At 39.4% G+C, this 25,138-nt stretch overlaps 1 protein-coding gene across 1 annotated transcript; it reads right to left on the bottom strand.

Moving 5' to 3' along the window:
• Positions 1-350: 350 nt before the first annotated feature.
• ATIC (5-aminoimidazole-4-carboxamide ribonucleotide formyltransferase/IMP cyclohydrolase) lies at positions 351-23,790 on the bottom strand. The gene is made up of 16 exons (XM_054585687.1): positions 23,687-23,790; positions 23,224-23,350; positions 21,151-21,227; positions 20,295-20,361; positions 17,481-17,569; positions 17,033-17,184; positions 16,524-16,680; positions 13,118-13,243; positions 12,150-12,257; positions 11,244-11,329; positions 10,073-10,162; positions 7,876-8,004; positions 3,611-3,703; positions 2,317-2,499; positions 853-1,008; positions 351-555 (listed from the first exon to the last, which is right to left on the bottom strand). Exons 1-16 carry the CDS (start codon positions 23,703-23,705, stop codon positions 436-438), a joined length of 1,779 nt encoding a protein of 592 aa, XP_054441662.1. The 5' UTR covers positions 23,706-23,790; the 3' UTR covers positions 351-435.
• Positions 23,791-25,138: the final 1,348 nt, after the last annotated feature.

A 25,138-nucleotide genomic window follows, 5' to 3' on the forward strand; every position in this document is an offset into this window, starting at 1 on the left:
CTGGCTCATAGCATATAATCTGCTGTTTGTGTAGAAGGCAGAAAACCACATTTCCCAGAACTGTGATGAGAAGAAACTCTGCATGAGTGGGATCCGCACGAGCACGTCCGTGGGGCCTTAAGATGCTGTGCTGCCAGGCAGCGCCGCTCAGCTCCTCTGGCTACGTGATGGTTTTTGGAAGTTTCTCACCGGTGATGTTCTGGGGATGGGCTGAGCTCCAGGAGGTGGGATACTCTTGCATGTCTTACACACAAATATTTGGGTGTGATGTTTATAGCTTCAGGACAAATTAAATACAATTACTGGACACCATGGATCCAAGATAATTACTCAGATTGAATGTTTTATTTATTTGAAAAGTATTGATTATTTCAAAATTTCCCACATGATTCTTCAGCCACATATAAGCAAACCTCAGAGCAGTGTGTGGTGAACTCAGTGATGAAACAGCCGAAGACTCGTGTGAGCGAGGATGATCCCCAGTTCCTCACAGGCCTCAATCACCACGCTGTCGGCAGCAGAGCCAGACGGCGCAGCGACATACGCCACGCCACTCTGAGTGGGAAACATAATTTTATGTTAAAACGCACAAAAGTCAAAACCCACACCTCAAAAGCATAAGCTAAGAATGAATCATACTGCAGACTTATTTACTCAGTCAAAAAAAAAAAAAAAATGATTTGAGTTACCCATACCTCAAGTGGAGTAGTCAAAACAATTCTCTAAATACCAGTGATACAGCACATTGCCACAGCTTAAATGTATAAACTCACAGAACTTAAAAATCAGAGGCAGGCTTGCTCAAAGTCTCTGTCTCAAGTCTCTGCACACGTATACACATTCCATACTTACCCTTTTGGCTCTGTCTACATTGTCCCTGAAAGGGAAGAAGGCATCAGAGCTGAGAGACACATCACAAAGTTTGTCAACCCACTCCTTCTTCTCTGCCTCCGTCAGCAATTCAGGGGCTTCCTCGAATAGCGCCTTCCACTTGACTAAATCATCACCCTGTCAGTAGGAAAGGGAGAGGTTTTGACACCACCTTTAGTTCTCTCTGATGCGAGACTGCTGGAAAGCACTTGGGCATTTTTCCTAGGACTTCTTAATTAAAATTAATGACAATTACATTCAGGTCTTATTTCTAGAATCCCTTTCTCTCTCTTTTAATGCTTTTACCATTTCATTAGGAAGAAAAGTGATTCTAATGTACCAAATAAAGACTGTACCATTTATTTTCCACATCAGTTTATTCCAAATATATTTTCTACTTTAATCTTTGCCCAAGTTAAATATATCAGTTTATATCCTTGTAGCAAAGCAGGAAAAGGAACAGATGATGAGAGATATTCTAAAACTACATTTATACAACCAGTCTCAAGTATATGGGCAGTTATTACAGACAAATCGAAACACAACTCATAATATTCATATTTTAAGAAAGTGCTTCCATTTTGGGTGAATTTTTTTGGCTTAAACAACATACTTTTATTCCTATTCACATATAAAGACTCTTCCAGAAAAATTAGCAGGGTTTTGCTTGGTAGTATCAAGCTATAAAAATGTAAGATTCAAGTCCTTCCGTTACAAGGCACCCTTCTGTGGCCTCACCCTTCGGTGACGCTCACTATACTATGGATTCCGGTCCCCCCCGAATGAACACCTCAGTGCAGTAGACTCACCTTTTAGGAAAACCCTGAGATTCTGATTACAAGACCTTTCTCATTTTCCATTCACTATTTCTTACGCACTTGCTAATACCCAGAAACTGGGCTAAACCGTATTCTTTTGGTAGGCTACCTGACACTAGCAATTTTAATGTTCCCATATACCTTCTTCAAAACAAAAGATATTAAAGAACATGAAATTTAACAAAAATATATTGAGTTGTTAATGGTGTTTGAGAAAATACAGGTGGAGGAGAGAGACACTGGTTACCTGGTATCAGGTAGTTTGTACGTAATGTTGACTACACACCCATCGTGCCGTATGTGGCACTGTGACAGACGCCTGACAGGGCGTGAAGATCAGTCCCTGTCGTCAAAAGCTTATGACCAAAAAGGGAAGAACCAACATACCAAACTAAACCAATGGTTATCATTTAAAAAGAGAAAATTCATGGTGTAAGAAAGGGGTGAAGGGAGACAGAAGACAATGAAAATTTGGTAACAAGTTTAGATGAACCCTTTTAGATAATACACAATTTCAAAAAATAAAAATAGCATTTTCTCGCTGTAGTGATGAAAGTAAAGTGTGCCATACAGAAAAGGGTGAACATACAAATACACTCCACTCACAACCCAATGGCAAGCCCCTTACCTCGCCGATGGTCCCGGTAACATACTGATCGATGGCATTGGAGATTTCTGCTCGCTTCACCCCGGTTTTGAACTTCATTGAGAGCACCCGTGGATGATGTCTAAGCCACCAAACGTTTGCCTTGTCTCCTGCAAGGCGTGTGCAGTGGATCCGAGACTGTTGTCCTGCTCCAATGCCAATAACCTAAAAAACACAGGCATTAAAATGCATACTTCTTCCAACTACACATCTGCCTCAAAGGATCTTTTGTGCAGAGTCCCCAAAATCTACCTATTAATTTTGTGGAAGAAAAAGGAGGCCAAAATAAAAGAAATGCAAACACTTTTTAAGTCATTAAAAAGTGAGGGCAGGTAAGAGGTTTATGACTAATACCTATACATTTTATACGTTAATGTTCTGGAAGTTTCTAGAAATCTTGAACATCAGTAGTGAAGCATGGTCTTATGGGAACTTATCAGGACCTGAGAACAGTAGCCACGATCTCCCAGGTTTCTGTTGTCAGACCGGCAATCTTTCAAGAGTTAGCAATCACTAAGATCCTCAATGTCAGGGTCTTCCAGGGCACACACTAATTCACATCCACCCTCCCCCTCCCATGTAAGGGTTCAACACATGCCAAGAGAAGAGCTCAGGACGCTGAGAGAAGAGCGGGCTCCCAGGCTGCTGCAGCCACGAGCAGCAGGGGAGAGGAGCGAGCGAGGGGAGGTGAAACAGCTTGCCTGTAACACCAGGTAGTAAGATGTGATTGATACCTTGATTGCAGTAGAGGTTACACAACTATGTAATTTGTGAAAACTGGTCAAACTCTACACCTTTAGGGTGAATTTTACTGAGTACAAATTGTGCCTCAGTAAACCTGATTTTAAAATACCATGTTAACGCCTAGTTTATGAAAAATAACTTAAAAAAATATGTAAAATACTCCATGAACTGAAAAAAATACGGGCTGATGGGTGGTGTCACATTCTTTACTCCCTCTTCTACCCGTGGTGGGGAGGGGGCGTAAATAAACCACTTTTGCAGCAGCTGTTCAAGTCCCACTAATCCAAAATGTGCCAATCCAGTCCAGGCAAGAAGCAACATGACTAGTTTTAATACTTAGTTCCAAAGATACTTTGTAATCATCATTAGTTTGAACCATCCACCAACATACCCAAGCAATACTGACAAACCCAGGAGAGAAAAAATTGGCAAATTTTTCCCTTCAAGCGGTCTGGTAAGGAAGGAAGATGGATTTTTTTAATATTGTTTTGTAAAACAACATCCTCTCAGGTGAGTTGCATGGCTCAGTTACCTGGCCATTCTTGGCGTAGCACACGGAGTTAGACTGCGTGTACTTCACGGCGACGGTGGCCACGATGAGGTCTCTGAGCGCAGGTTCCGGCAACTGAGGAAACACGGAATGGTGAATGGCATCCAGCTTTTTAAACCTGATTTAACTTTAAACATCTTACACGGCACACGTTGTAGTAGATGTACAACATAGCTCTCTCTCAAATGAGAGACTGAAATTAGCTACTCAGCTAAGCACTAGCGTGTTTTACTGAAAAGATCAACACTGAACATATTTGTTGTGGAACTGAGCACAGTGCCTAATGCATCACAGACCCGAGCTGATGCCGCTCTGCAACAACTCTGGCTTCAGCCTGTTGACATATCACACAAGATAAGAAATACTGTATCCACTTCAACACTAATAAATAATAATATTTCCTCTACCATAGTACGAGCAACTACCCAGAGATGTAATAACACTTATGCTCAGAAAAAACACTGAGGATAATTTTCATAGATATCACAAACTGCAATGCCTACATATAGCCAAGGCTATTCAGGGCAAGTCAAATTAGGATCACTTTTTACTTCATCTAGAATATTCTAAGCAGAAACTATTAAAAAATGCACTGTGAACTTCCAGTTCCAACATAAAATGACAAATATTATAGCCCCAAAGTCACTATCCTTAATATGAAGAGGAAATAACTGAAAAGGATGATGATCTATATTGCTATGCAATGTGACAAAGGACAAAAGCAACAGCTAGTTGATAAATTAGCTAACTGAAAACTTGATAAATCAGACTTCATCAAAATTAATACCTTCTGCTCTGCAAAAGACCCTGTATTGAGAGGATAAAAAGACAAGCCGTAGACTAGAAGAAAGTATTTGCAAACGACATACCAACAAAGAGCTAATATCTAAAATATCTAAAGACCTCTTGAAGCTCACCCACAAAAAAATCTAATTAGAAAATGTTGACAAAAGATACAAAGAGATATTTTACCAAAAAGGATATACAGATGGCAAATAAACACATAGAAAATGTCCATTATTACTTATTAGGAACTGCTATGCAAAATGAGACATTCTACCTTGGCCAGGTGGCTCAGTTGGCGGGAGCATCACACCATACACCAAAAGGTTATGGGTTCAACTCCCAGTCAGGGCACATACCTAGGTTGCCAGTTTAATCCCTGGTCAAGGAGTGTATGGGAGGCAATGGATTGATGTTTCTCTCATATCAATGTTTCTCTTTCTCTTTCTCTCTCCCCACCCCCTTCCTCTCTTTTCAAAACCAGTAAACATATCCTCGGATGAAAATATATTAAAAAAAGACACATTGCTACACACTTATCTAAAAAAAAAAAACTGGTAAGAATGCAGAGAAACTGGAAAACTCAATACACTGCAGGTATGAAATGTACAACAATATATATATCCATGAAAAGTTTGACAGTTTCTTAAAAAACTAAATATGCAACTATACCACTACCCAGCATCTAGCATTTACACCACTCCAGGGCATTTATAACATAAATAAAACCGTATGCTCACACAAAAACCTGTCCATGAATGTTAAGATGGACAGTTACACAAAGGGAGGACCGTTTAGCAGTAGCCGAAGGTTAAGGGGGGCTGGGGCAGGAAGGGAGCATCGCTCCAAAAGCGCAACCAGAGGGGCCCCTGTGTTGACGGGAACGCCGTGTCCCCACTGCACCCAAGGCAGCGCCACGGCTGTGATATAGTTACTGGAGTTTTGCGAGACTCTACCTACCATTAGGGAAAATGGGGTAAAAGGAACATGCACACTCTTAAAACTGCATGAGAATCTACAATGTTTTTTTTTTTCCTACTCTCAAAATTATAAGGTTAATTTAAAAATACTGTTAGGATTTCTTAAGAATTCATAATTCTAAGGTGCTATTAATGTAACACATCCTTTCCTATCTGTATCTGCTGTTTGAGCCACCAACTATACGTTTATTCCTTTGTTTCTAAGAAAGATTAATAACCAGTGCCAGGCTCCCACGATCTGCTATTCTGAGTTAGCAGATGGAATATGAGACATATCAAGGAAGGCTGGCAGAGAGACGGAGGGTCTTACATGCACGGCACACACAGTTACAGCAAATTCAAGCAGTTTTACAACAATGGAAGAGGAAATAATTCAGACATGTTCATTAATGCTTAGTACCTACTCTTTACACTTCTCCCACTCTCTCAGGACTGAAACTGCTCTGGACCTGACAGTTCACACTGATGATTTTGAGGCTGGAATGTTAACAAAAACCTGCTTTAAAAGAAGGGAAGGAAATATAAAGGATGATAAAACCATCATTCTTATCCTTAAGTTTGCAAATTTCTATTAAAAATAGATATGAAACAAGTAGAGAAGAATTTAGGTTATATAAAAGCAATCAAAATTACACCTTCAATCCTTGTTTTAAAAAAAAAAAATCCAAGCTAGCACAACCAGAGGCACAAAACCTATCAAAAACTGCTAAATTATTAATCCATCCAATACCTATAAACCTACAAGGAAAACTTTACAAAGTCAATGTCTCAATAGTTAGGCAACATGTGTACCATGGAATCTAGGTCAGTACGCTTTCTGCATTTCTAAAGATACAGTAACCACACAGGCGAATAAAGTAATAAAAGAGCCTCCCTTTACTGTAAGCTGCTTAAAGTTACATGGTTGCAAAATACTGTTTCCATGTGGAAATCCCAGTACCTCACAGCCCTGGCCAACGAATAAGTTCAAAAGTCAGGAAGATGTTTCTGAGTATAATGCCTGCATGTTTCTCTCCTTCAGGGCACCTATGATTTTCAAAGTGAAAAATGGAAGGATATCCAATAAATCAACAAAGACCATGTCTTGATCACCAGATGCTTCCTAACAAAACTATCCTGATACAGATTTTAAAGCCCATTTTCAGCCATTCTACTTAAAGCCTCAGAGTCAGACCTAGGAACAGACTGGAGCCCCTTGTTTCTGTTACAGTGACTGACTTGCTGAGAGACTAGTCCTCCCTTAAGAACAAAGAGAAAAGCTAAATACAGAGCTGGTAAAAGAGCAAGTACTGAGAGGCATGACCTCAGAGAGGGAGAAAGGCGTGTGACCATCTCTGCTTTTCCCCTCCAGGCGTTTTCCAAGATGCAGGGGACAAACTCAGAGGTGAGTAAGTTGAGCACAGCTTTGGAGTCTTACAAAAGGCAAAAACAGTTCCGTGTGCACGGGAGTAGAGTCATACTTGTGGACCCTTGTGGCTTTTGGCAGAGCAAGGGTGAACCATAAACAGACCAGACCTTACAAAGACTGAAGCCCAAATTCAAGTTAGCCCAACTTCTGCCTGAATCAAGGTGATCTGCCTCCATGTAATGCACCTGCGAGACACGTTAGTCAACTCTCTGCAGGAAAAAAAAAAAAATGCCACCCAGACCCTCAAAACATCTCTATAGTTTAATCACAGGCAATGACCAGCAGCCGACCCAAAATACCAGGACAGGCACAGACAAGACCAGAGAACAATGGAGGGACAAATCTGAAGTACTGGAAAAGGGCTTAGCCGATGTTAGACCCAGCAAAAATACCCTTCAAAATTGGAGGCCCAATTAAGAGATTTCAGAAAACATTTACCAGCTCATCTATTTCCATATTGTGTAACCTGGACAAACTTCTTAACTGTCTCCTGTGTTACAATTCTGTCACCTTTACTGTAGATGACGGTAGCCTCCTCTCTGCTCCATAGAGTGCTATTGTATTAAATGATATAATACATAATTACAAAAAAAAAAAATCACCATTACTATTTTAAGAATATGTCCTTCCTAAAAGATGACAAAGAACACAAGAGGAAAATCTTGTCTCCAAAAAACATGGATCACAGCATTAAAAATAAAACCACCAAAATATCCACCATAGTACATCAATACATGATTGCTATATGGCCTTTCAGATGAAGATGTATATATACGTTTATTGATAGAGAAACACATTAGTAGCTTACTGCATGAAAAAAGGCAAGTTACAGAACAAAGTTATAAAAGACATAATCCCTTTTATGAATAAATGAAGTTAAATCTATGTCTATACATATTCACAGAAGCTTCTAATATGTTTTAAGTTCTGAAGCTTACTTGATCTCTCAACGATGCAGTAGCCACCTGCATATCAACCAGTATTAAATATGGGCCTTAATAAACACCCAACCTTATAAATATTAAAAACAGGCCTATGGAATTACTAATACTCAGTTCAGATATTTTCACACTTACATCTTTGTTCTTGGTAACAACATTGCTAAATAATGACCTGTCGACAACACCATTATTTCTCTTTTGGCTTAAACGAAGACCAAAGAGAGTTCGAACTTCGTTTTCATCCGGACTGTAAGACTGGTCCATCTACAATACAAATACAGAGAATTAAAAATAATATATATACATCCCTCAAAAATTTCCATTTAATTTATACACAAAGGATTTCTTTGTAAGCAAGATTATAAGCACTTTTTTTTTTTTCCAATTTAAGCACACACAAGATCATTTCAGTATGGGTATGAGAGCAAGCCAGCACCAATATTTTGCGCCAACAAATTTTAGTTTTACAACTCTATAGGGTATTACCAGTTTTACAATTTTTATATAACATGTTAAAACCAATGATTTCAGTCAGTACGTTTTTGGTTGCATTTTTGGAGAGCATTAATCCTTCTGAAAGATCAAGCAGATAGAGCAAAATTTGCTAATAAACGGGTAGTGGCACAAAAATTAAGTTCTACTTTCCCTCTTTTTTGAAAATCTATTATAAAATACCTCACTAACACTTGAATTACAAGTTAAGAAGTTAAAAGGGGGAAAACAGGACTGGTTCTGTTGTCTTTGATACTTGAAAGGGAATGTGTCATTTACTGCTATCTCTCTCTCCTAAATCTTGAACTGAAAAGATATTAAGACGGGGGAATAATCTGTATTCTAACATGTTGCTTTTTCCTTTGAATGATACAATTTCTAATATTGGGATGTGCCTTCCCATTAGCTGATGTCAAAAAAGACATGTCATTAGCCAGGAGAAATTAAGTCATTCCACGGTTGTCATTATGCGTCCATATGCAAACTTAGCCAAATTCTCAAAGTACTGAGGAAGCTCCAGTAGGCTTTTTACACTTTTGACTATGAAATTGTCAGGTGCTGAAAAGGTCGTGATGATGAGCTCAGGGTTTGGAAAACATTCTCTGTGTTGTTACATGTGGCTGGTAATAGTCATGTGTACTTAATGTTCTTAACAACAGAAGACGTGATTAAGAAACTGAGAAACAGAGTGGCAGCTAACTGAATGATTTCTCATGCTGTCAAGAAGCTTAGGAGAAAAAGTATGTGCATTTTTTTCTTCTTTCCTTAAAAAAGCTGATGTGGAATCTATGGTGAAGCACACAATTACTGGTATCTTACAATGAAGGGTAAGTACTTAATAACTTCCATTATAGGGGGCTGGGATTCTATAGATTTTCTGACATCAGTACTTTCTGAAAAACAACCTTATGAATTTTTACTTTCAATTCAATTAACTCTTTGCTCTATCACTGTAAAATCCTAGAGTTATAGGCTCTTTCCCCTATACCTAAGAGCTTGCAAACATTAGTAAGAAAAAAAATCTCAACAGCCTATTATAAAAATAAGCAGAGTATGGATAGGCAGTTCATAAAGAGGAAGTGAAAATACCCTTAAATGTGAAAAGATTTATGGAACCACATAATGAAAAAGTAAAATTACAATGAGATGCCATTTTCCTCTATCTTACTGCTAAGATGAAAAAGTTTAAGAACATAAGGCTGGTAATGGTATTAAGTGACAGGCAATCTTTACACATTGCCATCAAAACATGAAATGTCTTATACAGTTTCTAAGACTAACAAAATTACATCCCTGTCATAATTTCACCCCTAGGGCTCCTTCCTCTGGGTCTTACAGGGATTGTGCAGTAGCTAAAGATTGGTAACTGTCTAGATAAGATACATGGACATGGGGCAAAATTCTAAGATGGCGAAGCATTGTGTATTTGTGTCAGTGAGGGGGAAAAAAAAGAAAGGAAAAAAATGCACATATTTACTAAACATGTATTTCAGGAAAAAGAAGCAAAAAAATTTTAAATATTAGATACTTCTAAAAAAGGTTAACTGTGGTAGAAAGGAAGGACAGGAAGACTTTTCTTCAAATGGCCCCTAATATCTTTAGAATAGAAAACCACATAAATATGTTAATTAATTTTTAAAATCTTAAAAAATTCCTTATGAAGAATAAGGAAAGTACTCTCATCTTAAATCCAAAATCAATAGTGAAAAAAAGTAAAAATGGCAGGATTAAGGATAAAGCAACTGCAGTAAAGACTGTCAGCACAAAGGAAAGATTAAATGTGGGAAAAAGAGACACAAAATAAGAGCCTAGTACTGTTTCAGACATGAAATTCACTAACCTGAAGAACACAGTAGTTCCCATTTTTCTTTTTAGAAAGTATTTTCAAAGCTTCTTCTTCATATCCTGGGGCAACAATACCATCAGATACCTGAAAATATATATTTTGTTTTAAGAAATTAGAGAATACTTCTTTAGAAATCTACAGACAATTATTTATCTCAAATAACGCAGCTACAATTACTGGTTTCTACCTCCAACAGATAATGCTAACACAGCAGGTCCTCGAATAACGTCATTTTGTTGAGCAGATGTGAGAGGAACTTAAATTGTTTGTATCAATTAATTGTTTTTGTTATACATAGCTTTGCTTAAATTCACAGAACCTATCTTCGCTGTTAACTGGGCACTTAACTGTATTATACTTGGGAAATATAAGCCTATGTGAAAATACAACTATTTTTTTTTAAAGATTTTACTTTTTATTTTTAGATAGAGGGGAAAGGAGAGTGAAAGAGAGAGAAACATCAGTGTGTGGTTGCTTCTCACATGCAGCCTACTGGGGACCTGGCCTACAACTCAGGCATGTGCCCTGACCGGGAGTCCAGCCGGCGAGCCACAGGCCGGCACTCAATCCACTGAGCCACACCAGCCAGGGCAGAATAGAACTTTCTATAGCTGAACACATGTCATGTGCTGTCCCTTCAAAGTTTTTGTTGTTCCTTTCAGTTTTAATTAATATATAAATGATTTGTTCTCATACCCTTAAGAAAAACGATTTCTTACTCTTCTGTTCACAGGGTGGTGTTTTGTACTAGAAAGAGCATGTTTTGATTGGAGACGACAGTGGTCACGAGAAGTGTCCTTAAAGCAACTAAGTACTGTCAAGCCACACGCCCCTTTAGGCTTTACTTCTATCTATATACTTTTTTCTCTCTAAGCTATTTGAGCTACCTTCCCCCCACCCCCCCATTTCCCCTCTCCCAGCACCACTCTCGCTTTTCTGGAATGCTTGTTTGGCACTCAGCTGAGGGAAATGTGTGTTTCTCATATATAGAGTGGTTTATAATTACAATCTCTGTCATTACAGACTCATGAGGTAGTTTACAGTAAAGTAACTAATTTACACATGGTATAAATATAAATATTATAGGTTATAGTTTCAGTAAACACTGAACAGATAAAGCTTTACTCTGTTATGCATGGATCAAGATACATAAATATCCACTAACCTCTCTGGAGATAATTTTGGCAGTAGGAACATCACATATATCAGATAATGCGATAAAGTCACCAAATGAAGACATCCTATCTGCTCCTGAGAATAAAAATTAAGAAGAGGTATTCATCACAAATTAGAAAAAGGTGGTGTTTAAAAACCCCAATATGACCATATAAAATCCACTTCTCCAAACCTGTTATTGTTTACACAAATTTAAATAATGGATTAATTAGTCATTTAATTGAAATACTGAGGGAGAATGCACGCTTTAATTTTACCTTCAAGAGAAGCATGTGGCAAACTTTTTCTGCGACCAGTCTGATGTACATACTCTCTAAGCTCAGTGGCCACATGGTCTCTGGTGCGACCACTGACCTCTGGTTGTAGTTCTGAACCAGCCATTGACACCACATGGACAAAGGACAGGAACCTGTTCCAATCGAACCATTTATAAAAAACAGGTGGTGGGCTGGACCCTGTCCATGAGCCGTAGTTTGCTAAGCCATTACTGAAGGTAAACTAAAACATCAGGTTTCTCAGTATCTTCCACAAATGTTATAACAACATTCACAGGCTATTAAACTCACAAATCAGACATTTGTGAAACATATAATTCTAACAAAATTCAGTATAGCCAGAATAACCATGCAATTTTAGTCATATATTAAGCAATTCAAAGACATTCCACAGCCTAATCTGAAATTACATGCACCAGATGCCAACTATGCTTCTATTTATTACATTAAAATACTAACACACTTTTATAAACAAACTTATTCCACAGCACTCATACAATCATGCAAAAGTATTAATAAAAACACAAATTAAAGATAATTTGAAATCCTTTAGTGAAATAAAGTTATAAAATATTGCCTTATCTATTAAAACAAAACCAAAAAACTGCTGGCCTCCTGACCTCTCGCTCGAGCATATGCCGTTGATATGGGCGTGAGGGTTTTGTACATGTCGTAGACCATGCAGACCTTGGCCTCATCCTCACTAAGTGGAATTCCAACAGCAGCACCTGATAGAGAAAAACCACAGAATAAACCAAAAACCTCAAGTTATCACTTGTCAACTCCTAAATCAAGGCAACATTTTTCTTAACATTGTCTATGCAGCATCATTTCTAGTGCCTGTGCCAAACTAAACAAAAAGCTGGCCAGATTCTTGAACATCAAAACTACAGTTGTTGGGGAGTGAGTAGGAGAGAATCTCCCCGCCCTGGCCTCTGAGAACGGGGCCACATGTCTGCACTTGGCCTGCACCAGGCGTGTGCACGGAGCTAGTTTAGTTCATTCCTGACTCTCCATCCTGCTCCTTACTGCACAATGCTTACTTCTTCCCTGCTCATGTTGTTTTGATACTGAATAAATATTTCAGAACTAATGTGTTGGACTGTCCAACAGACCTTGTGATATAAGTTGTGGAACTGACTTAAACATAACCCTCTCCCCCTCAAAAAAAAAAATTAAAAAACCCCCTCATACAATGGCTTTAAAAAGGTACAGATAAAGGATCCTAAGAACAACTTCTTTAGGTCTACTCAGTTCCATCTTCAGACATGTGTAAAACTATTCAGTCATACTGCATTAAGCTGTTCTACTTTTTTATCTTCTAAAACTTCATGTTTCCACTACAAAAAACTATTTCCTAACTTTTTTATCCCACAATGTCACACAATGGTGTATATGGAAATAGTACGTTATTTTATTATCAGGTTTTATCATGTTATTATATTGAAAGTGCTAACAGACTTGAGAAAAAGTGGCTTCAAACTTGATAGACTGTCTCTATTTGCATAAGAACTCACAAATTCGATTTAAAACTAATAGGAAGTGCATTTGGAACCCTCCCAGAGCGGTCCAGAGAGCAGTGCTTTACCTGCTGGGCTGACGTGCTTGAAAGAGGCAGCAGCTGGAATGCCTAGGGCTTCTCTGAGCTCCTTCACCAGCTGCCAGGCATTCAAAGCATCGCACAAGTTAATAAACCCAGGGGCTCCATTTAGAACTACATGTAAAGAAAATAAATACACATATTACCGAGCAAGGTCAGTAAGGTCAGATATCCGTACATTTCTTACAACACGTGTCCAAATTGCACACATACGTTTTAAGAGGTACGCAAACATATACAACTTGAGAAAAGTTAAAACACGCACACGCTCCTGGAGGACCAAATCCAGCTGCTCTAGAAACAAGGCCAAGAGCAATCGACCCAGGAAGGCAGAACGAACGACAAGAGGAGTGATGGTGAGGGAGCCATTTCAGTATAGAACTAAGGTTAATCTATTACGGCAACTGCAGAGACAGTATAAAATTTAAGTTCTCGACTTTGTTGACTTAAGAAATAATCTTACAAATTAAAGTGCCAAGATCTGTGAGTGGGAGGAGAGGAGGGAAAATGGGCTGAATTTTTCTTTTTTTATACCAAACTTGGTAGGTTCTACATAAGGTTGAAATGCAGTTAAAAAGACTGCAATTCAGAGTTCTGCATTGCTTATTTTCTTAACAATGGCAGGATTTTTTGACCTCTTATGAAAAAAACATTTGTTAAGTTCAGCACATGTAAAAAAATATAGTGGGCCGTTAACTAAAAACAAACTTATAAATAACTATTTCCTTTGTGTTTCTTAAAATACTAGATATGTTTAAATGTAAAACTTTGTCAAATATTTACTGAGTACCTACTGCAATGTTAGGCATAGATCTAGGTACTTGGGATATTACCTATGAATAAAATAGCTCCCGCCCAGCTCCGAAAAAATCACTGTCTTCATTGAGCTTACGGGAGAAGCAGAGGAGAAACAAATAGGCAATAAAAAGTAAACAATAAGAGGAAATGTTAGGTATATATACAGATGAGTTGAAAACACGTGCACACAAAAACCTATACTTGAATGTTTTTAGCAGCTTATATTCCTAACTGCCAAAAGTTGTTCTATCACATTTGATGGGTGAATGGAGAAACCAACTATGGTACATCCAGATACAACAGAACACTACTCAGTGATAAGAAATGAGCTCTCATAAGACATGGAGAAACCTTAAATGCACACTGCTTAGTAAAAGAAGCCAGTGCGAACTGGTGACACAGCATCCGATTCCAACACTGCAGCATTCTGGAAACAACAAAACTATGGCAGAAGTAAAAAGATCAGCAGGTGCCAGGGTGACAGCAATGGAATGCAGGAAATTCTTAGGTGGTAAAACTATTCTGGGTTTTGATCGTGGGAATCAATACTGCATCATTAAATGTACAAATGCACCACACAAATGCCAGAAGTTAACAAGGGAAAATGGGGGAGGGGAAGTCTGGGGTCTGGGAACTCTACCTTCTGATATTTCCCTGTGAATCTAAAACTGCTGTAAGAAATAGTTCTTCAAAATAGAAATAGTTCCCTCAACGAAGTGCTAATTAAAAAGCTTTTGAAAATGGAAAATTTGGGAACTGTAAGTACACGAAGTATTTTTTGCCACAGAATCTAAGTGGAGAATCTATCACTCTAAGGAGGAAATACCTGAGATGCAACAGTAGATAAATCTGGTTTAAGAAATTCTCAGGCACCTTTCCACACCCTCTCTTCCCCAGGGCACGCTCGCGCTCTCCCTCCATCCCAGGCCCACACCCGAATCTCTCCTTCCTTTCCATCTCTCAAGGCATGCAAATATAAAAAAAAAAATTCCAGAAGTAAAATTCATGCAAAATGTCAGGTTTCTACTTAGCCATTCTACAAATACTTAGCATACATGGATACAGCTATTAACTAAGAAGCAATAAACAAAGAGAGACAAGGATTCTGGTCTCTGCAGCTGACAACCTAAAGAGAGAAGACAAAACAAACATGCAGCAAAATGGAGCGCTGTGCCAAAAGTGTGAGCGGGCAGCTGCTTTGGCCTGGGTGGTCAGGGAAGGCTTCCCTGCAGTGACGACATTTAAGGTGAGATCTGAGTGACAAAAAACTGGGACTATGAAGACCAGAGAAGAATTCTGGGTGATTTACGTCTTAAAACGATGACTGTTATGAATAGAAAGGACAAAGAAATTAAAGAGGGATCAATTAGATTACTACAGTCTGGGAGACTTTCAGTGTGAATGTGGAGGGGTTGGATAGTGTTAGAAAACTTATTTTTTATTTTATATTTTTAAAAGATTTTACTTATTTATTTTTAGAGAGAGGAAGGGAGAGAGAAAGAGAGGGAAAAAGACATAATGCGAGAAATATCCATAGGTGCCTCTAAAACACCCCCATCTGGGGATCTGGCCTGCAACCCAGGGAACTGAACTGGTAACCTTATGGTTCACAGGCGGGTGCTCAGTCCATTGAGTCACACCAGCCGGGCTATGAAAAGAAAATTTATTTGAAGTAGAGTAAGAACAGAAGTAGTTGATCCACTAAATGTGAAGGGTAAACAAGAGTTTGCCAAATTCTCCCCAAACCTCCCACAGTGCCCAGCACTCCCTCTGCCTCGGCTGGGGAGACACGGACTGGAGCCTGCACCTTCCCACTACCGTGTGCCGTCCCTGCGCTCTGTGCCAGCCCACCCGGGCCATGGAGGGAGCTGTCCCTGCTCTCCCCCCAGCACCAGCCCTTCCTCCAGCACTGGGGCCTCCAAGGCCTTCCCACCCTCCACACCCACCATTCTCTCCTCTGTGGCCTACACTCCCCCCCCCCCCCCGCCCCAGAGCAGGACAAGCTCTCACAGCTCACCTTAAGAAAAGAACGGAACAAAAAAATTGAACAATCCCCTTGTCACCCTACATCCAAGTCCTGACTAATTTCTCTGTTCAAAGAATTATCTTGATCATCGCTAACCTCACATTCCCATGTCAGCTAGGCTTCCAGATCCACCATTCTAAGGAAATTGCTGCTCTTAAAATTCCTAAATCAAGTCATTTTTCTGTTCTCAGCAGCATCCAACCATCTGAAACTACACCTTTTCCAACCCCGCTTTCCTCGGCTGGTTCCTGCACTGCTACCCCAAGGCTTGGTCTTGACCCTCTTCTATGAAATCCAGGCCACACCACCCTGTCCTATGTCTTCAGAATTACTGACATGACAAACACATCCCACCCTCTATATTCAACTCAACCTCTCTCCAGGAGCCCAATCTCAATAGTTTTTGCTCACATGTCCACTTGACATCTCAAACGTCAGGCAGCTATACAAGAGGTAAATTGTATTTATCTTTTAAGCGTGAACCACATCAGGTAGCAACACAGAGAAAGACACTCACACACTCTCTCTCTCAGACAGAGCACACTGTGCCACAGAACACTCAGCCTCTACCTGTGATGGGGAGCTTGGGCTGGAGTGTGTATAACTGGGCTGGAGTTTGATGAGGGTTCATTCCGTACCTCAAGGGCATCTGAGATACTCCTTTGCTATACTGTTTCCTGAAGTAATCAGAAATGGCTTCATCATACTGTGCCGTGTGAGTAAAAGCCTGCAAAGAGTGGAAGTTGTGTGAAACACGAGCGGCATTTCCCAAAGCGGAAACAAAATGGTTTTATATTAGCATTTAGCCAACTACACGCCCTCACCCTGCACACGTGCCTGTGCAGGACCACCACCAAGTAACACTAAATAGCTCAGTGATGTATTCCTTTTCCAATCCTCTTTCCATCTCTTTGAGGGAATACCTCTCTGTACTTGGGCTCTTCACTTACAGCAGAAGGGTAACAGCTCCAAGCAGAGCCTTGGTGGATGATACCACCTAGTGAGAACTGAGTGCTGTGTGGCTTTACTGAGTGCTGTGTGGCTTTACAAACACTGCACGAGATGAAAGTGCGCCCGACCTTCAAGGCCAACTGGCGTCTGGTCTCCAAGGAGGTGTCTTTACTGTTGGAGCTCTGCATCTCTGCGGACACAGCGGTGTAGTCCTCTGGTTCACACACTACGGTCACTCGAGCGTGGTTTTTCGCTGCTGCTCTCAGCAGGGTGACTCCGCCTTTGAAAAACAAAAGGTAATTTGTATTTTCGTATCAGTTTAACCTCTTTCCAATAGTACACATACTTCTACAGTGATTCTTGACTTAAACAATAAGGGGAAAAAACAACCCAGATGTATCCTACACAAAAAAAATAGCTGAGAAAATATAGCTGAATTACAGTTATCCCAGAATACAATCAGGGAGCAGTAACTATTTCCTACTCCCTCTAGAGTGGATTTCAAAGCAAAATCTCATTTAAAATTTCAATCCTCTCTCCTCTGTCAGTCTTCAAAAAACGGTTTTTCCAACTTACCAATATCAATTTGCTCGACAGCCTCTTCAACAGTTACATCTGGAGAAGCCACTGTCTTCACAAAGGGATACAGATTGCAAACAACAACTCTAAAAGAAAAATGTACCTGTCATTAAAAATCAACTTGCAGGGTTTACAGCTATGCAGGAAAAATCAGTCAGTCGCATTAATACATGACCAAAATCCGTAAAGATCTAAAATGTAAACTGTGAGCCTGACAGTTTAGAATTCTAAAATGTTATGGTGAAAAGTCAAAACGTCTCATGTTGCAGAACACACATAAACAGAAGTGGCTTAAAGGGACAGCTCTCAATCCACGTTTTTGTTGTGTGGGTAAACCGAGCTGCCCATGTTACTATCAAGCCACCAAAAAAGTTTTTAAAATACAAGGCTACAGAGAGTGTCCTCATTTCGGAATGTAACCATTCAATTTTAGAGTCTATTTCCAATGGATTCTTTATAATGATGAAAAATGATGGACCATTCTAAGCATGAAATATTTGTTTTGCCTTCAGAGAGATCATATACAATGATGATAAAAGGTGAAAAGATTAAGAAGCCTAATTTCGTAGTCACAAAATAGCCAACGGGATGTAAAAGTAGAGCATAGGAAATACACAGTCAATAATATTCTAATAACTAGGAATGGTGTCAGATGGGTATGAGATTTATCAGAATGATCACTTCTTAAATTATGTAATGTCTAATCACTGGAGTGTACACCTGAAACTAATATTATATTAAACTTAAATTTTTAGCAAATGGAAGGCCAAAAGAGTAATGTAAGATACAAAACTAATCTAAAACTTACAAGCAGTGAAGCAGAGTTCTACTCTGAGGACTGCAATGTGAGAAGCTCTGTTGGCAGATTCCCCAGTGAAATTAAGCCCAACTGGGAAAACTAATAAAAAATGAGAGAGAGGGAAGGGGAACACTTCCCAGGGACTCTAATACCAAAAACCAGACAAAATGTCACAAGGACAGACTAGTATCTCTCACAAATACTGACTCAAAAATGCTCAACAAAATACTAGCAAATGAATCCAGCAAACTATGAAAAGAGGTACACACCATAGTCAAGTATGGTTTATACTAGGAATGTATGGTTGGCTTAACATCTAAAAATCAGCTAATGTGACAGACCATGTTAATAACATAAAGGATGAAAACCACTGATCATTTATATCAATGCACAAAAAGTATTTGGCAAAATTGACAACTCATTCATGGTAAAAACACTCAATAGCCCTGGCTGGTGTGGCTCTGTGGTTTGAGTGCCAGCCTGAGAATCAAAAGATCGTCGGTTCAATTCCCAGTCAGGGCACATGCCTGGGCTGAGGATCAGGTCCTCAACTTGGGAGCATGCGAGAGGCAATCAATCACTGTATCTCTCGCACATCAATGTTTCTCTCCCTCTCTTTCTCCTTCCCGTCCCCTCTCTCTGAAAACAAATTAAAAAAATTAAAAAACAAAGGTTAGTAAAAGACATTTAAAAAAATACTCAACATTAAGAAGAGAGCTTGCTCAACCTGACACCTGGTATTTAAGCAACGTTGTGTCCCCAAGAACTGTTTGCAAAGAAAACAGATGTTATGACTAGACTGATGACTTCCACACTGAAAATTAAAAACGTTTAGAATTAGTGTCACTATGTCAGCTTATTTGTACCAATAGAAATACCTCCTTTCTATTGATATAATTGTTCCCTTTCCCTTTTTTGTGAATGCCCTTTGGCTTTTACTCATAATCAAAACATTTTTTTCGTTTCTGCCTGAATCAGTTTTCTCAATAGCTATTCTTTTTTGATCACAAATAAAGCTTGTTGCCTCGCAAAATGAAAACAAAGTTAAAAAAAAAAAACCACAACAAAAAACCCAAAACGTGAAGTACTGATGTTATAACATGGATGAACCTTGAAAACATGCTAAGTAGTCACAAAGGACCGCATATTGTAGGATTCCACTGATGTGACATGTTCAGTATGGGTAAACATACAGACAGAAACATACCAGGGGTTGCCTAGGGCTACAGGGCATTGGGGGAAATGAAGTATGAATGCTAATGGGTATTTTCTTTTTTCTTTTGAGGGACGTGATAAATACATTCTAATATTAACCATGGAGATGGCTGCACAACTCTGAATATACTAAAAACTACTGAGTTGCATACTTTAAATTGGGGAATTGTATGGTCTGTGAATTGTATCCAAATAAAGTGATGTATTTAAAAGAAACAGTGAATAACTTTATGCAAATAACTAAGTTGCTTGTAAATATGAACCTTTGGATCATAGCTTCCTAAAAAAAACAAGGATTGTTTTTAGTTTAAGTATGCATTTTGGTAACATATACTCGGCAAAACCAAAATGTTAACACATGTACATCACACAGACGGTACTCAAATGTTTGTGATCAACAGTTATAAAACTAAAACTAATGGTAATCTCTCTTTTTTTAAAGGTTTTATTTATTTATTTTCAGAGACAGGGGAAGGGGGGAGAAAGAGAGGGAGAGAAACATCAATGTGTGGTTGCCACTTGTGTACCCCACAATGTGGACCTGGCCTGCAACCCAGGCATGTGTCCTGACTGGGAACTGAACCAGCGACCTTTTGGTTCACAGGGTGGCACTCAATCCACTGAGCCACACCAGCCAGAGTTCTCTCTCTCTTTTTTTAAATTTTATTTTGTATTGGTTTCAGGTGTACAGCTTGGTGGTTAGACAATCGCATACTTTACAGAGTATTTCCTTTGATAAAAAATGGGGAAGTCTTCATCTTTGTTCCTGTATTAAAAATTCAACTTTGAATTTTTACCTTATAAGACTGAAATCAAGTCTGGCCATGTCAGCATTATCTTCTGGGATGTTACGAGCCAAGATTCCTAATTTAACAAAGTTAAAATATAAGTTCAAAAAACAAGTCAGAATAAGGTACTTCTTTCCAATAGATTCTCATCAATCAAGTTGAAATCTTTAACGTAGCCTAATTAGGAATACCAAACACATAGTTAAAAATAAGATTAGCAGGCATATTTAAAAACCTTTTTTAAAAATCAGTTTCTGATTTCCCTTTTCTTAACAAAATGTAAAAGAAATTTCCACATAACTGTTTCCAGTTCCATTAATCGATGTGCTCCAATAAGTAAATAGTTTACCTAATTCTTGGCCTTACAGGCTTTTATTTTGCCAAATTTTACTATAACTGGTATGTTGGCAATATTCTCCTTTTTCACCATTTTTGATTGATATGTAATTTGTTGTCTCAGATGAATGGTCGTAGAGCACTTTGAAAAAGAATTCTTTTGAAAGTCAATTATATGGTCATGCTTTATGCCAACTTTGAATCATGATAAAATCTTTTCAAACATAAAATCTAAATAATCTTATTAACTCCAGCAGGAGCTATCACTCTAAGTTAATTCTCAGGTCAGTGCTAATATCAAGCAGACAAAAACAACCTGAATTCATTGCATATAAAGTGAACTAAATTTAAACAAGTTCTAACGTATTATGAACTTTAGCAGCAAATGTGACAAAATCGGTATAGCCTCACAAAATTTTTTTTTTTGGAGATATGGCCTGCCTTTTTCCTTGTTTATCCTACAAAGTAATTGACTAAAATATTCCTGAAAACTATTGATTATTTTAAGTGGAAGGTACCAACTACTTACCAGCATGCACTGCAGGATGTAAGGTTTTCACACGCCCCCCTAACATTTCAGGAAACCCTGTCAGCTCAGAGACGTCTCTGAAAATAGATAAACAGAACATCTGCTACTCCTTCTGGTATAAAAGCACTAAAGGAAACACATCAACATGTTATACAGAATTAAAAGCCATTTTTACTACCTTCTCTAATATTTTTCACCTTTTTCAAATTTTCTACAATGAACATATATTGCCTTTATTGTAAAAAAATAAATAAATAAACATTTTGCAAATGCCATTTGACCAAACGACTTGCAGTTCCAACGTAAATGGACAAATTGGTGACATTATGGTTTCCGACTCAAAATTCCCTTTCCAACTCAAAATTCCCTTTCCTGGAATTCAAAAAACAAAATCCAGTTTCTCCAACTGAGGATAATTGCTAAAAAGAGAAAAGGCAGATCTATAGTTAGAATTAACTACCACTTGGAGTATTTAAACAGTTTGTTCCTCCTTTATCTTTAAAACTTTGTAACAGCTGCCCTCTCCAGAACAGAATGTTCACTGATACATACTCACCAATTATAATTTCATCAGTTTACCTCACACCTCAAGGTTGATTTCCTAGCCTGAAATCCTGCCTCCTCTTCCTAGTTGTGTGATTTTGGGCTATTGACTTCTTTGTGCCTCAACTTTCTTATTTATTAAATGGGGATAATATTACCTACATCAACAAGTTGGTGTAAGAATTTCATGAGTTAATATACCTATATTTAAAAGTTTGAACAACCTCACCTTAATGGAAAACACATTTACATTCCCACGTTTTAAAAAAAGACATTGCCATAACGGGGCCAAGCGAGGGTTGGGTTAAGAGGTACAGATCAAACAAAACCAAAGAGTTGATAAATGTTTACAATGGAGAACAGACATGCAACATGAGGGCCCATTATGCTTTTCTTTCTCCTTTTAAGTCTGAAGTGTTTCCATAGTACAAAGTTTGGGAGGGGGAGGGAAGAGGTTACAGAACAGGATCTTGCTTCATTTGCAGGGTCCAACTACAAAACAACCCAACATGGGACAATGGGAAAAACACAGTTCAAGCTCTGGAGCCTCACTGGCGGCCCTGCCTTCCGCGATTTTCTTACACAGTGCAAACCACAGAGAGGTGCTGCAAAAAGACTTTGCGTTTATTTAATACAGTAAGGCATTCCTGCCATATGAATTTACCAAATTTAGGGACGTTGTACACTGCTCTCAGAGACACTGCTCCCTATAAGAGCAGTACACAGCGTCCCTAAATTTGGTAAGTTACTGATAAATTTGATTAGCAAAAAGGTAATGCTCTATCTCTACAGGATCTAGAGGGCATGTAGTAAACTTGTCCACAGGACAACAAAAGCAGACAGGTCTTTCACTGCTTTTCTGAAATATATTTCAGGGATGGAGATGCCCTTCCTTGGAATTATCACTTCGGCTTATTACAGCTGTGCTATGGTCTTTTTCATTTTCTACATTTTCGGTGGTTACTCCGTCTCCCATCAGAATGCCAGTTCTTCGATGTCCAGAATTGAAGCCTGATTTATCTTCTGCTCATTCTATCTCCCTATTCCGTAAGCCAGGTAATGAATAGCATGCGGAGGAAGGAATGAATGATAGATTTGTGACTTCACAGCATCACCAGAGAGGCTAAGGGCAGAGGCAGACTTGAATCTGCATGTCAACAGTGTTATTAAAGAGGCAGTCAAAACAGACCGTGTGAATCATAATCTAAGTTTATCTTGCCAAAAAAACCCCCAACAAAACAACCCACTTAAATTAATTTATTATGAGTAGCTTGGAAGGGAGGCTCTAAAATGACGATATCCCGGGTCCATACCCATAGTTCACGCCTTAACTCGGTAAACTTGAGCAGAAGATATTAAGTATCTCGGCCTCACTCTGCTTCTATAAAGTGGGTAAGCAGTGTATCAACCTCACAGCGCTGCGGCAGAAGTAAAGGTGTTTTAATCACAATGCCCGTTCATTACCTTCTGGTTAACGTGATTATGCTACGTTCTGATGGGACTTGACTTAAAAACTACGTTGTGCCTTACCTGACGGCCAGACCGGCATCCCTGAGAGCTTTTGCAGTCCCTCCAGAAGCGATCAGATTCAAACCAACAGATGTTAGGTTTCTGGCAAATTCCACAAGGCCGGTTTTGTCAGACACACTAAACAAGGCTGAAAGAGAAGGCATTTTTCCTCCTTATTCGCTGTGCATTGATAGTATGTTCCTCAAGGCCTTGGGTGGGGGGGGGGTGCGTTTTGGGGAGGACAGTCACGGATCTCAAGCCACCATCACCTCCGCCCACACTACCCAATCCCAAATCGGGGGCGTTATTCTGACCCCAGGCGGCCGCACTACCGCTGGCCGGGGCTTTCTGGGCTGCAGCGCAACAAGGCCCACCCCGCTAGGCCAGTGCCCGACCGGCGGCCGCCACCGCCGGCAGAGGACGCGGGTGCAGCGGGGCACGGGCGCGGATGACGCAGCTCCGCGAGGACGCGCGAGGAGCTCACCGAGCTGGCCGGGCGCCATGGGTGCACGCGGCGGGGTCCGGGGCGAGCGGGGACAGCAAAGCAGACACCACGTGCACAAGAAGAAGGAAGGACTGGAGAAGACCAAGATCCGGAAGCCAGGCCCTGGTGGGTCACGTGACCCGACCCGCCTCCACCCCTGCGCCCCGCCCTGCTCAGTTTCGGACCTGAAATTGGAGCCTCGGGGCTCAAAGGGAAGGCGGAGTGGGGTCCCAGCTGACCTTCCTAGGCCCAGAATTTAATCTTGAAAAACCCCCACCCCCAGCCTTACTCTCACACTGCGGGCCTAGCTTGTCCCAGTGCCCCAAAATGTGGCTGCCCCAGAGCCTCATGCAAACGCCTGTTACCCAGGGCAGTTTGTCCCCAAAGGCGGGAGTGCAGGTAAAAGCATCAAAATCATTGAGAAACACAAAACGACGTTCCTATTTCAGAGAGCGGTGAAAGTAGACAGCATCTTGACAATCACCTACCATCCTCCCGTTCCAATGAAGCTAAAAATATAAAACGAAGGCCTAAAGATTACAAATTAAGTGATTGACTTCCCAGTTCACATGGTAAAGGCAAAACGAAGTTGGCATCAGAGTTCTCTATAAGTGTAAAATAAATACCGTATTTTTAAGGCTTAGAACCGAAATAACAAAGAAATAAAATATTTCTAATAATTTTAATTACATGTTATAGTGACAATATTTAGGATGTACGGGTTTAAATAAAAGTATTAAAATAAATTTTACTTTTTAAGTGTTTTTAATATGACTATTAGAAATTTAAAATTACATATGTGACTTTTCTTTCTTCTTGACAGCCCTGATCTTGACAGAATCCAAGAATTATTGTATCATTTGCCAACTGAAGTAAGGTACAGGATTCCTGAAAATGCTTTATACTTGATACTTTTTAAATTCTATTTATATAGCAAGATTCAAGTATAATTTGCTAATTTTAGGAATTATCTAAAATTAAAAATGTGGTATATTTGGTTTTGCGAGAATTCTTAAAAGTTCCAGAGACTTAGGGTGGATTATATACAATGTAGTTTACATAAATCCATGATTTGAGTGCTAACCCTACGGATGTATTCTTCATATCTTTATTCTAAGAAAAGACATAATACACAGGGACAAATGATACTGTACAATCACAATTCTCTAGACAAGAAATGTAAGTTCTGACTCTAAAATCCTTGATTTTGGGGTCTATAAACCCTCCCTGCACAAGCGATCCCAAGTCCTCGTGTTTCCTGTTGAGGTCTACCGCCTACGGAGGGCAATCGATCGGCGCTTCTTTCTCACGTTGATGTTGTTCTCTCTCTCTCCCCTCCTCTCTCCCGTCCTCTCTCTAAAAAGTATGAAAAAATGTCCTCGGGTGAGGATAAAAAATAAAATTATCATTTTCAAAAAACAGAGAACACAGCCTGATATAGACTCTCCTTAT

This window comes from Pteronotus mesoamericanus, unplaced genomic scaffold, assembly GCF_021234165.1.
Source record: "Pteronotus mesoamericanus isolate MK-2021 breed Mesoamerican mustached bat unplaced genomic scaffold, CSHL_Meso_final contig_90, whole genome shotgun sequence".
NCBI classification, from domain to species: Eukaryota; Metazoa; Chordata; class Mammalia; order Chiroptera; family Mormoopidae; genus Pteronotus; species Pteronotus mesoamericanus.